The 12,802-nt window shown below is 32.3% G+C and overlaps 1 protein-coding gene across 2 annotated transcripts in view; it reads right to left on the bottom strand.

The window, feature by feature from the left end:
* Nucleotides 1–7,753: 7,753 nt before the first annotated feature.
* LOC111984752 (probable disease resistance protein At4g27220) overlaps nt 7,754–12,802 on the bottom strand; it is a 28,397-nt gene continuing 23,348 nt past the window's right edge. For both annotated transcript variants that reach the window (XM_065763804.1, XM_065763805.1), the window contains exons 7-8: nt 9,282–10,170; nt 7,754–8,297 (exon numbers count right to left, since the gene is read on the bottom strand). In XM_065763804.1, the coding sequence (XP_065619876.1) occupies nt 9,658–10,170 (513 nt within the window). In that variant the 3' untranslated portion in view covers nt 7,754–8,297; nt 9,282–9,657. The remainder of the gene's footprint in view (nt 8,298–9,281; nt 10,171–12,802) is intronic.

The raw sequence follows: 12,802 nt of genomic DNA, 5'->3' as shown, positions 1-12,802 counted from the left end.
TAAAAAAATATTGGGTGGCAAAGCGTTTGGCTATAAGAAAAATACTATTTGTCTAGGTAGTATGGAATTTGTTTTATTTGGGTATATATATTGGAAAAGAAATATTCCATGTTAATCTATTTGGTCAAAAGGGGTGAAATGTTAATTATGTTGAAAATTTAGGGAGGAAGTGTCATTTTTGAAAAGTCGAGTATAATGAGTCTAATTTCGCTATAATTAATTTACCCTAAATTTTACTATCGGTTTATGCTTATGTTTTGTTTTGTTTTTTAATTTTTTGATGTTGTCACCACTCAGCTGCGTATATTATATTATATAATATATATGAACATGCATGGCACATTAAATCCTAAAAGAATTTAAGAATCAAGATATAGCATGCAGTGCCCACAAAAAAAAAAAAAAAAAAAAAAAAAAGGATATAGCATGCAGAATATATAACCAAGATACAGAAGTTAAGATTTGATACTATATTAATTCAATGACTTGCTGCTTGCCATATAAATTTACAAGGTCATTGTCAGAGATCCAAGAAGAAACTTATAGCAATGGATGCTGAACTGTTCAATGCTGCAAGTCATGGAGATGGCAGTTTCTTTGAACCAAATGTTAGTTTGAATTTGAATCGGCAGGTGACAGCCCAGGGGAACTCTGTTCTTCATGTAGCAGCAAAACGTGGAGCGGTGCAGATTGCAGAAAGGATCCTCAGGTTGCACCCATCACTTTTGTACAGGAGAAATTCGAAAGGCAACACTCCACTACATGTTGCAGCAAGGTTAGGGCGATTGGAGATGACCTGAGTTCTAATCAATCGTGCCAGAACGGAAGTTGAGGTGGGAAGAAATCATGAGCTACTAAGGATGGGAAACCTTGAAAAGGATACAGCACTTCATGATGCTGTAAGAAATGATCATTTTGATATTATCGAGTTACTAATTAGAGAACTCCCAAGGTTGACTTCGCTTACAAATAATGCTGGAGAATCCCCTCTCTTCCTGGCAGTGGATCGAGCATTTTACAAAATTTCTCCTCATATCCTAGAAGAAGCAGCTAACGTTCCAGGATGCTTATATGGTGGAAGAAATAAAATGAATGTCTTGCATGTAGCTGTCATTGGCACTGGCCAAGGTAAAAGTAATAAGCACTCTCAAGTCTATCGACATTTTGTTTGTTTGTTTGCTTTTTTTTTTTTTGCTTTGCACTGTTGATGAGATTTGGATCTGCCAATTACCCCTGTATGTAAAATGTATAAGTTTAAGAAAAAGAGTTATAAACTATTTTATAAATCGTTGATGTGATGAATTGTTATTGATAAGTAAAAAAATGATGATAATGGTGAACCCATAATGAGAACCAATAAGAATCAGTGACAACAACAATTTGTAAAAAGTAGCAATACTAATTATCCCATTAACTTTTACATCTCACATGCATACATTATATATATGGTAGTTGCATGGAGCAGTAATCCTAATTATTACACCTTATTTCAATTAGAGTGGATAACTAACCATACATCAATCACAAAAGAAGTAGCTACCACTACTGTAACCAATACAATCATGTTTTACAAAATCTAAACTACTCAGCTCACAAACACGTACACAGTATCATAATCTTAAAATAGGTACCTAAAAGTGTGGTTATGAAAACCGGTACAGTCAATAAATCGTTTTTTATTCCGGTTTTTTGGTTTTTTTTTTTTATTTTTTGGTTTTTGATAAGTTCTTATCGATTTAGGAGTTTTATAGGACCGGATTGGTGCTTTGTTTCCGGTTGAACCAGCGGGTCTAGTACGATTTTTAAAACCATTCTTAAAAGAAAAGATCACATTTGAATACTTTGCAAAAAAGTCAAACTTCGAAACAGGGTCTTCATAATTGTTCTTGATGCTAAAAGGTATATTATGACAAAGCCTTCACAGATAATCAATTTACAAGGGTGATTAGCCATTGTTACTGAACAAATTTATCCTGATATTATAGTATTAAACGACAAAAAAAAATTGATGACTTGCCTTTAGGCTTTAGTGAGGAGATGTCCTTAAAAATTAGGTTTAATTGCACATTTTGGTGTTCAACTTTTGTCATGTCTTAAAATAATCTTTACCCTTTCAAATGTTTCAATTTCGTACTTAATCTTTTAAATATGTGTAGAAAAGATTCATGTTGTCGATTGAGAGATGGAAAAGAATGGTGTGATAAATGAAAACACCAAATCAAGGGCTAGGGATTTTAGATGTGAAATCCTCATATTGGTTTGCTCATGTGCGTAGCACGTGATCTTTTTACACCTACTTCTTCTAAACAGTCATAAATACACCACGCTAACATCAATAGTTGATTATAGTGTTTCTGTATGTTACATCATACTTAACCATCGACTTATTGATTGTTGGGACCTTTGAAATGCTCGGAACAATTTTGAAGCATGTGATAAATATTGGTGACCAAATCTGTAATTAATTCTAAATATTATTTGTGAGGGCCTTAATGCCCTCTCAAATAGTTATTTGCAAATTTAAAACAATATCGTCCTTAAAAATTATTTATAAGGGATTTTATGCTCTTGCAAATGATTATTTATAATATATTAAGAATTGAAGTAACGACTTACCATCATCACATAAAGCGTGTTTGTAATTAGTTTATAAGCTAGTTTTTTGCTTTTTAACTCTTATATACAATTTTTTAAAACCTTTTTTTTTCCCCTAATTTTTCTTACATTTTTTAAAATAAAAATATATTTTAGCAAACTTTTTGCTAAAAAGTTTTTAGTAAAATAAAACTTAATAAGATGTTCCCAAACGAACACATGTTCTTGTGAGGACATAAAAGACATCGGTTATCTTTTATATCCCAAGGGCAAGTTTCCATTTCCCTCAGGAAAAAAGGGGCAAGTTTCCATGACTAATAGTTATTATCAAGATTTTATGATGTCAATGACATTGTTATATATACAGGTAGAACCAAAAAAAGATGTATGATGATAAATTTTACTAATGATTAAAAAAATTAAACTAGAACAAAAAGATAACATGCCTTAAGGATATATGTGTTAGGTATGTTTTAAAATTAAATGGGTATGTTCAAAGCTTAAGCCCATAATATTTTGTTGTAAAGCCCAAGCCCATGCTCTAGAATTTTCCTTGGCTAGCGTGGGAATTTTTGGCAGCAAATAAAACCCTCAATCATCTCATATTTCCTTAAAAGAATAGTCAGCCGCACTTTCCCCTGTTTTACAGAAAATACATTGTAGCTTGCGGCATCAATTCCTTTGTTTTTGCCTTTCCTTTTTCACTCTAATCATCTTTAGCTACTTCCTTTTTTAGAGTTCTAAGACTGTCAAAATTTTGCATTTATGATATTAGTTAAAAACAAAAAAAAAAACATATATTACTTTGAAACTTGAGCTTCTCTGTTTTTTCTGAAAATTTTCTCTTGGGCATTTGTGACGAGTTCGAAACTCTGTTTGTGAGTGCACATTAACAGAGTTGTCGTTGTATCTCAGAGAGCAACCGCTTGAACCATTTGCACCAACAGATTCATTTCAGTGGGGGCGAAATCACTTCTTAAGGACAGTGGATTTAGTTTTGTGCCTCGGCGATAAGTTTTACTTAATCCTTAATTTTATACGCTTTTGCACTTCTCTATTTTGCTTATAAGTTAATTTGAGCATAACTTGTTTTATTGATATATTATTGATATTGCTTTGTAACTTTGTTAATCAATTTGGACAATTTTCCAAACTATACTTCCAACAATCTTACGAAGCGATTTATGTTCTTATTGATTAAAAAAAGTATGATGTTCCTAAAATTGTCTTAGAATTTGAGGTAGCACTTGTTTCAGAAATGAAGTTAGTCAATAACATAACTGATTGGGTAGTGGACATTGGGGCTACTAGATGAAGAGAATGTTTATTTGGGAGACTCTGGTACTGCAAGAGTTGCTAGAAAGGGAAATGTACTTTTGAAATTTACTTCAAGTAAGTCTTTAGCCTTGCACTTTGTTCTTCATGTTCCTAACATGTGTAGAAATTTAGTGTCTCGATTCTTGCTCAATAAGGTGGACCTAAAAATTGTTTTCGAATCCAATAAGATCGTTCCTAGCCAAAATGGTGATTTTGTGGGCAAGAGATTTTGTCATGAAGGCTTATTTGTGCTTGAAACTGATACTGAAGAAAACATTGTTAAACTAATACTGGAAACAAATATTTTAATAAGGAGACCGATCACGATGGATTTCATCAGGTCATCTCTTGGTTCCTGTTGCTACATTATCCTTTTGATAAAAAAAATTTTCTTAAAAAAAAAAAATGTTTAATGTAGGTAGGATATGATTTTATGGTCAAACCTAAAGTGATAAACATATAGTAATTGTTAACATTTGCAGTTTGCATATCAAATTACAAAAACCACCAATGGAAATCCTACTACAGTACTGCTGGTGCTAGTATTGTTTCAAATTACATTTTTATTCACAAAGAAACTATTACAGTGGATTCATAAAAGATAAAATTATAAAGATAAAGATAATCTGAATAAACAAATCTTCCAAAAGTTACTTTCTATGATTCTCAAAAAAAAAAAAAAAAAGTTACTTTCTCTCATACATTTCTTCTCCCTCACGTAAACAGAAACACATGCGTACGATACCCTCTGTACATTTTGCTCAAACCATCAAATTAAAAGTCCCAAAAAAAGGATAGGCCTTTGTATGAAGGACAAAGATCCATTTCAACAACTGATAATAAAGGCAAATATAGAGAGGTGAGAGATTTAACTTTGGTATGACAGTACACTACTCGATTTCAATGAACTGAAGTATGATGGGCCTGCAACCCGAGCCAAACCCGAGTTCAATGAACTCGAGTATGAGCCTGGATGTGGAACTACGATACTCGAGCCATACTTGTGTTTGGGAAACTTGGGTACTATGTATGAAAAATTGCATAGTACTCGAGTCCACAGAACTCGAGTTCAAGACACACAGTACTTGACTTTGAGAAACTCAAGTACTAGGTGACATTTTTTAATGCCCAAAATCCAGCTCAGCCAGTGCCACGCTGGCGGACTCATTAGGAACTCGAGTTCACTGAACTCGAGTACCATTTAGAACTTGAGTTTGTAAAACTTGAATATCAAAAAAGTGGTAGATTGCTAAATATTTTCGAAACAGTGCTAGATTGTCACAAACTTTACCAAAACGTGGTATTTGACTATTTTCACCCAAAGGACAATGCAAACAGTGGAAGTGAAGACAAAGCATGAGCTGTAAACCAATATGATCTATCAAAGTCACACCCCAATCACCCCACATTGGAAAATATTTTTCAGCCCCTACAATTTTCAAAATTTACATCTTAAACCACAAAGCATGGAGGCAAATGTTTTAGTTCTAATATTTATTAATTAAGATCAAATTACATTATATAATATAATATATGCAAGACCTTAGACTTTAAAATTTTTTAAAAATTAACTCAATTTTCTCATTGTCAAAAACTATATTATACAGGTTAAAAAAAAAACATTTTTGCTCCATAATGTTACATAATGAGTGCTTTTATAGTTCCTAATATTTTAAATGGGTGCTTTTAGCCATTAAATTTTCAAAATGAGTATAATTGGTTCCTTTGTCTAGTCTTTTTTGTTTTCTTGTCTCTATGTGCCTAATGTTTGCACTACCCAACCCAAATGATTTGGATCCTCTTCCCCATTTGAAACCCAAATCGGTAATGAGTGCCCTTCAACATCACTACCATTGAATCTTAAACCCAAATTCGAATGATATTGCTCCTTTCAATTTCATTACACAAGACAAGTTCAAGATAACCCTTCGAGCTAAAATCCTAAAATCTTTATTGATTTTGCCTTTTAATTTCATTCAATTTGACTGACCAACTAGTTTTTATGGTCGCTGTTTTTGGAAGAACATGAAGCTACTAGTGATCTCTACCTCAAGGTGAAATTACCCTATTGGTACTTGCTTTTGAGGGCTGCTGCTAGCACGCGCCTTTGCTTCATTTTTAGCTTCTAGTCTTCCACTGCCACTGTCAAGTTGCCAACTTATGTACTCTTGTCACTTGAAATTGTATTTACAAGAAAAAGTGCTACAATAAGTTTCAGGGTTTTATTAATTAATTCAAGGCAACATGGTTGCAATAGCATCTACATCTTCAAAGATTAGTTTTAAAAAATATTACAAGAACAAATACCATATCAATGAATCAGAACATAAAAACAGTGAAGAACTAATGGTTTAAGGAAGGGGCTAAATAGGGATTTGGGTGCACTCATTCTTAAGGAAAGTGTCATTGTCGTGGTGTAAGCCCGTACAGGGACAGAGTCAGAACTTGAAGTTAGGGAGCGGCTCTGCTACTCACTGTATGTAGCGTTTCCGGCCCTTGACTCTACTGCTTTACCACTAAGGATTTTTGTTTAAAACTTTCTAAAGGGCCAAGTTGTTTGTTTTGGGTAAAATATGTTGATTGGGTTTAATTTTTTTTTTTTAGCTTTGTTATTGGTAATTTTTTTGTTGGGCTAATTTTTTTGGGCTTGTATATTCTGGTTTAGATTTAATATATTAATTTTTTTATGGCTTTTAAAAGGTGGAAAATGATAAAACTACAAATTTTTTACAAATTGTTAATGTAGTGAGTGGTTATTGGTAAGTAAAAAGTGATACAAATATGCAAACCAATAAAAATTTGCTAACTCAGTGGTTTGTAAAAATGTTGTAAAACCCTTAAAAGAATTGATGGCATTGTTAAGGGAGGGCAAAGTGTAATTTTATTGAAAAAAATTGCTAAAATTAGTATCTATTAATATACTAAAATTTATATATATAAAAAATAAAAAATAAAAAAAAAACTTTGGGGGGCCCATTACCCCCACCTAGTCCATATATAGCTCTATCCATGAGCCCATATGTTTGTGAGAGAACCAATCCACTAAGAGATAAATTTCGGAGCGGCCTCTAACTAGGGATTTGGGTTTGCCTATTTTTATAGAAGGTCTCATTGCATTGTGTAAGTACAAATATTAAACACATATTTAATATATAGCAAGGTTGTTAGTAAAAGGAAAAATGTGTTGTAGGTAAGTGTTTCACTATTTGTGTTGTATCAGCATTGAGTAGCGATATGCCTACTAAAGGCCTTGTTACATTGTATTCAAATTTGGCACTCTTATATGTCATTTAAAATATTACGTTCTTAGAAATTTTGCTATTTTCATCTTGATTAAGAGTGTAAAGACCAATTATTTAAGTAATAAGAAGATAGGGTACAAACTTGGGATAGTGTTAGGCATCAAAACCAACTTAATTGAATGGGGTGGCCTCTACTTGTACTAAACCTTTTTTTAACATGGGTTTCATTTATACCAATGATTAAATTCATATCCTAAAAGCTTATTCTCAATTCTCACACTCGTTTTTTTGGCCTCCTAACAGCGCCTCGATCAACCTTTGTTGTGTCTCAATGTCTAAGGTATGATCACCAGTAACTTCATCTAAAATAAATAAATATAAACATACTAAGCAAGATCAATAGCAAAGCAAATGTAAGATAACTTAGAACCTCACCAACCCAAACTAAACAGTTGGATAGTATTTGTTTTTCACTTCTGTTTTTTTATTTTTATTTTTATTTATTTATTTATTTTTATGCTGAATATCTGTTTTTAACTCCTTAGATATGAGTTAGGGATCTTGCTATATGGTTTTCACCTCTTAGAGATGAGCAATGATGAGTACAAAATTCACTACTTGATTAAAGAAATCCTTCAATTTGTCTATGAGACTACAGTTTCAAAAAATTCATATGATTTCTTGGACTATATAATAGCCTTGTCTTAGCTCCAAAGCCCCATGACAAAGCTACTATGAGTCCACAAGTCTCATCCTCATGACAAAGCTACTATGAGTCTACAAGTCTCATCCTTATCCGTAACACACCAATACATTAAGGTGAACTTTTTGATCCATCCAATGGTGTCTACAACTCTAACATCACAACCAAAAACAAAAAGCACTACATCACTCGTTCAACAGTAAAAGTTATATTGTTCTAGAAATCAATCATTAATAAATTAAAAGATCAATCTTCCTTTGAGTCATTCTTGAAGTCATTTTAAGTATTTTTCTCTCCATTTTCACTTGAATCTTAATGAGTCATCCTCCAAAGCTATCACCAACGTTTTCCTGTCTCCCCTTACTTGAATCTTACATTGAGTCATCCTCCAAGTCATCAACATCATTTTCCTCTCCGGCCTCACTTGTGCTTGCATTGGTCTACAATAAAAGAGGTTCAAATTAATGCCCCAAACGAAAACTAATAAAAAAAATAAATAAAGAGATGAAAGAGAAAATTAATCCTAAAACAACATAACACTAGATCATGATCTAATCAACAATCTCATTCTTATATACAATAATAAATGCAACTGATACCTAAGTCAGAAGATCCAACAAGCACAAGAACAAATATCAAGTCTTTTCTAACCAAATTCCTCAAGAACAAAAATAAGAAGATTTTTTTTTTTTTTGTCAAACCCAAAAAAGAAGAAGATTAAATTATGTTTCTATATCAGTGTAAACGAGTGAGATATGCTTGTGTAAAAAAATCTTATCATTTTGCTATTATATATAGGAGAAATGAGCATTTCATCACCGTAGAAGAAAAATGAGTTTGTATATAAAATAGAATTTTTTTTATGTCAGCTAGATGGTAAATATGAGAACAAAACTCCCACACTTATAAAATAAAGAAAAAAAATGTATACCATACGGGCATGTTTGTAGATGAATATATGAAAAATAAATATATAGCTTATTTATTTGGATTAAACATGCCAAGAAACCAAAAGCATAATACATGGCAGTGGAAGCAAATTATTCCACCAAAAGCCTTCTAAAAATGATTGCCAAAGTGGCACGTGCGTTTGTCAATAACTTTTTCTTTTATCTTTTAATTTAAAACTAGTTGAATTCACTTTTGTTTTAATGTATAAACTAACTCAATATTAAATAAACTAATTTAAAACTAGTTGAATTCACGTTCCAGTGCATTGCACCTTTTAAAGACCAGTAGTGAAAAAGTATATTAACAATTGGAAGTATTATACATATTATATATTATTAACGTTGTGTTCCCGTGGAATTTAGGATATGTGACCAATATTGGGTCCGCATCATGTCACTTTCCTTGTGTTAACTCCAACAAAAATGCTTTTAAGAATTACATAAAATAAAAACGTGAGAACATAGTCAACATACCTTCTGAGTGAATAGTTGTCGCAAGCATGGATCATTGTTTTTCTCCCAACATCTTTTTATCAAAGTATTCACATCTTCCACCGGAAACAGACCTGTTTGGTATGCCGACCAATCGTTTCCGTCCAGTTTAACATGCTTTAGCTTCTGCATGCTTAGCACTTCATTAGAGAAGATCTTCAATTCCGGGCATCTGAACACATACAGATATTCCAGTGATGGGAATTTTATGGTGCGATTACCCAAGTGGAAGAAGCTTCCAGAGTGGGTAAATCATAAAGCCGCAAATAATTCAATTGATTGAAACAAATCTCATCTCCTGCTTCACCTTCTCCCTCATTTGTGACTATTTCTCTCATTCTTTTGCATCCAGATAAACTCAATCTTTTGAGTTGGACAAACTTTTGACGGTTGAGGAAGTTGCTAAACTAATCAACCCATGACATTCCGATACTTCCAAAGTGTATAAATTTCGGAAACACATTGAGGATGGCACTATATTTTTTAATCTGCCGCAATATGATACATGTAGAGACTCCAAATTTTGAATGCCCCTAATACCTTGTTGAGAGTTTTCCTTCCACAAATGCATCAACTTGGGCATTTTAGATAGATGTAAAGTTGTCAAACGTTCGAACATCTCAGCATATTGTCCTTCGTTATCGACAATTCCACATGGACAAATTTCTTCCAAGAAAAAATTAGCGATGTCAAGCTCCTTAAGATTGTACAATCCTTGAACAAATACCCAAGGGAATTCTGTTGACCTATCTTTGCTGTACAGCCCGAGGACTTTTAGTTTGCAACAGAACTGTGCTTTTAATCGATCATATGTCTGATATATGGCATCATCCCAATTTAATTTCAATTCTTCAAAGTTAGACAATGTATCCTGAGAAAGATCAAAGCATTGAACAAAAGAAAGGAAAAGTTAGTGTTCTCTAAGCAAGTTTAGGATAATATTCCCAACTATTTCAAGTAGGGATTGAATATATCTAACCAGTGGTGAAGTTAGGATATCAACTCAATTGGGGGAAGATTAAATGACAAAATTGAAAGTATAATTAAATTGGAAAAATAATAATGGGTATGAATAACAAAATAGGTACACAATACTATGATATGCTATTGTCATACAAATCTCTATGATATTGTGATTGTAAGAGAGTCTGTCGACAAGCAAATTCTATGTCGGCGTACTTCTAGAGTCATCGTTTGACTCGATGAGTTCGGTGCGAATGTCGCAGGGTCAAGGATATTCTGTCTTTTATGCTTCAACATGTGTAAGCACTTCAACATGCTGCGTGATGGACTTGTAGAAGAAATGGGGTTTAGGATTTTGATATGATTAGTTTTAAAATGAGTTAAAATTAAAAGGGAACAAAAGAGAGAAGGTGGTGCGGTGGCAGTGTCTCATTGGTCTCTTAGAGATTACCTAAAATCTAATTAGGTAGAAAGTGATTTCATTAAGATAAGAGGGGTGGTTTTGGTTTAGGCGTGTTCAAAAAACAGATGGTGCTAGGTGTGTTCATGAATCCATTTGGGTATTGCGAGATTTCTCTCTCTTCGTGACTTTTCGTCAGAAAAAGTTCACTTTATTCTAAAAAATTGAGTTATACTTCCAAACACAACTTTTGTGTTTTCAATACTTAAAAAACTAACCTGAAAACATGGTGACAAACACACTTTTTGGTATTATGAGAATTGGAAAACAAATTTTGAATTTACCTTTTTAATGACCGTTTCCACAATGTTTTGAAAACAAAAAACACCAATACTCTTACCAAACAGGAGGGCGCCCACTATGAAAAGACAAAAACTAGTATGATGGTAGTTGTTTCTTTCTTCGAGTAAAGGGGCTTTATGTATGTGTTATTAGGGGCAATTTAACATCAGATAATATTATATATGATTTTGGGGAGGTCGTGGGGCGATTGCTTATATATGATTTTCTAACATCAAATACTATGTCATGATTGATTATCTTGTGTAATGATTGCAAATAACACCATCTCACACTGGCGTAAACCCCACAAATGAACTACTGATCTGTATGTGAGAGAGGCATAGTATGCAACTTGAGGGATTTGGTTTCAAACAAGATCACTAACACACAAAAGTTTGAGTACAAATGTGCACAAGGTGTTTTTTTTTTTTTTAAAGGAAATATAAAAAGTAAAAAGATCCAATTCAACTAGAGTTTGCCACTTGTAGTTTTAAAGGTGTGTTTAAAAGTTGAATTTTTTACCTTTTTTTATTATTTTTAAATATGATAGATTTCAATTTATAGTATTGATTGCATTATTATAGTTCTTTATAATTAGGTCAAGATACTTAATGATTTTTTGTGTATATGGAATTTTAACCTAGATCTTCTTTTTTTTTTTTTTTTAATAATAAACTTTATCAGTTGAAGTAATTGGAACCTATTTGAAAAATTATAAGCCAAAGACAAAAATAACCAACAAAATATGATGTTAGGATTTAAATATCTTAGTTTGTATGAGGAAACATGTGAATCAAAATTTGTCTTGTTATAGTCTTTAGAGTTTATAGGTATGTTAAGACAGGTGCTCAAGGTTTTGTTTCTCAGTGTGCAAGAATGAAAATTCAAATCATTTCGACTGATCAAAAACTTAGAGTTTTGATCAATCAAAATGCGTTTTCACTAAAATGGACTTTTAGCCTAGCGGCCCATCAAGTGATTAGGGTTTCAAGTCTATTTTACTCAATATATAAAGAAAACCCTAAGAAAAGTTTTTAGGAACTTTGGAGCTAATCATTTGAGATCTAAAAGATTTTGTGCCTACTAGGGGTGGCATTAGCTTTAGTCCAAGGTGTTCAAATGAACTTCAAGAGCTGGCAAAGAAAAAAAAATTTTAATTTTTCTTTTGTTTGACCTTCTTAAATAAAATTTTGAACACCCTAAGTCTCTAGAGAAATAATATGTACATAACATTTTTACAATAAATCTTAAGTAACAGGTTGTTAATGGCTATTACAAGAGTGGACAAAATAGTAATTTTAGTGGTGGATTAAAATTAGAATTGTAACAACCTTCCACCAAGAATTTCTTGTGAAAATGTTGTGAATATAGCACTTCTCAAGTCCTTGACCTTAAATCTTTTTTAAGTCCAAACTGAAATTAGTTTGAATATGATCCTATTAACAATCTATTTTTGCAAATAAAAGTTACAATTAATTTATACTTCTGACTGAATTTGTGAATGTAATAGCTAATTTTGAATGTGTTTTTAATTTGTTGTTTGTTTAATGGGGACTGAGACATGGGCTAGTCAATTCATCAGTGATTAGCGAATGTTAATACTAAAAGACAATTAAACAATTAGACAATGAGTAATTCTAAAAAAATAAATATAAAAACATTAGACAAGAGGCATAGGACAAGGGAGTGATCGAGTGAAGACAAAAGCAAAAGTAAACACAACAAAAGTTTTCTTAATATAATTACAAAGACCAATAGTTATCAAAGTTGAGTTGAATTGTTAAATAAAAGAATTGTA

This window comes from Quercus suber, unplaced genomic scaffold (genome assembly GCF_002906115.3).
Source record: "Quercus suber isolate HL8 unplaced genomic scaffold, Cork oak 2.0 scaffold_525, whole genome shotgun sequence".
Classification (NCBI taxonomy): domain Eukaryota; kingdom Viridiplantae; phylum Streptophyta; class Magnoliopsida; order Fagales; family Fagaceae; genus Quercus; species Quercus suber.
This window is presented reverse-complemented; position numbering and strand designations above follow the sequence as displayed.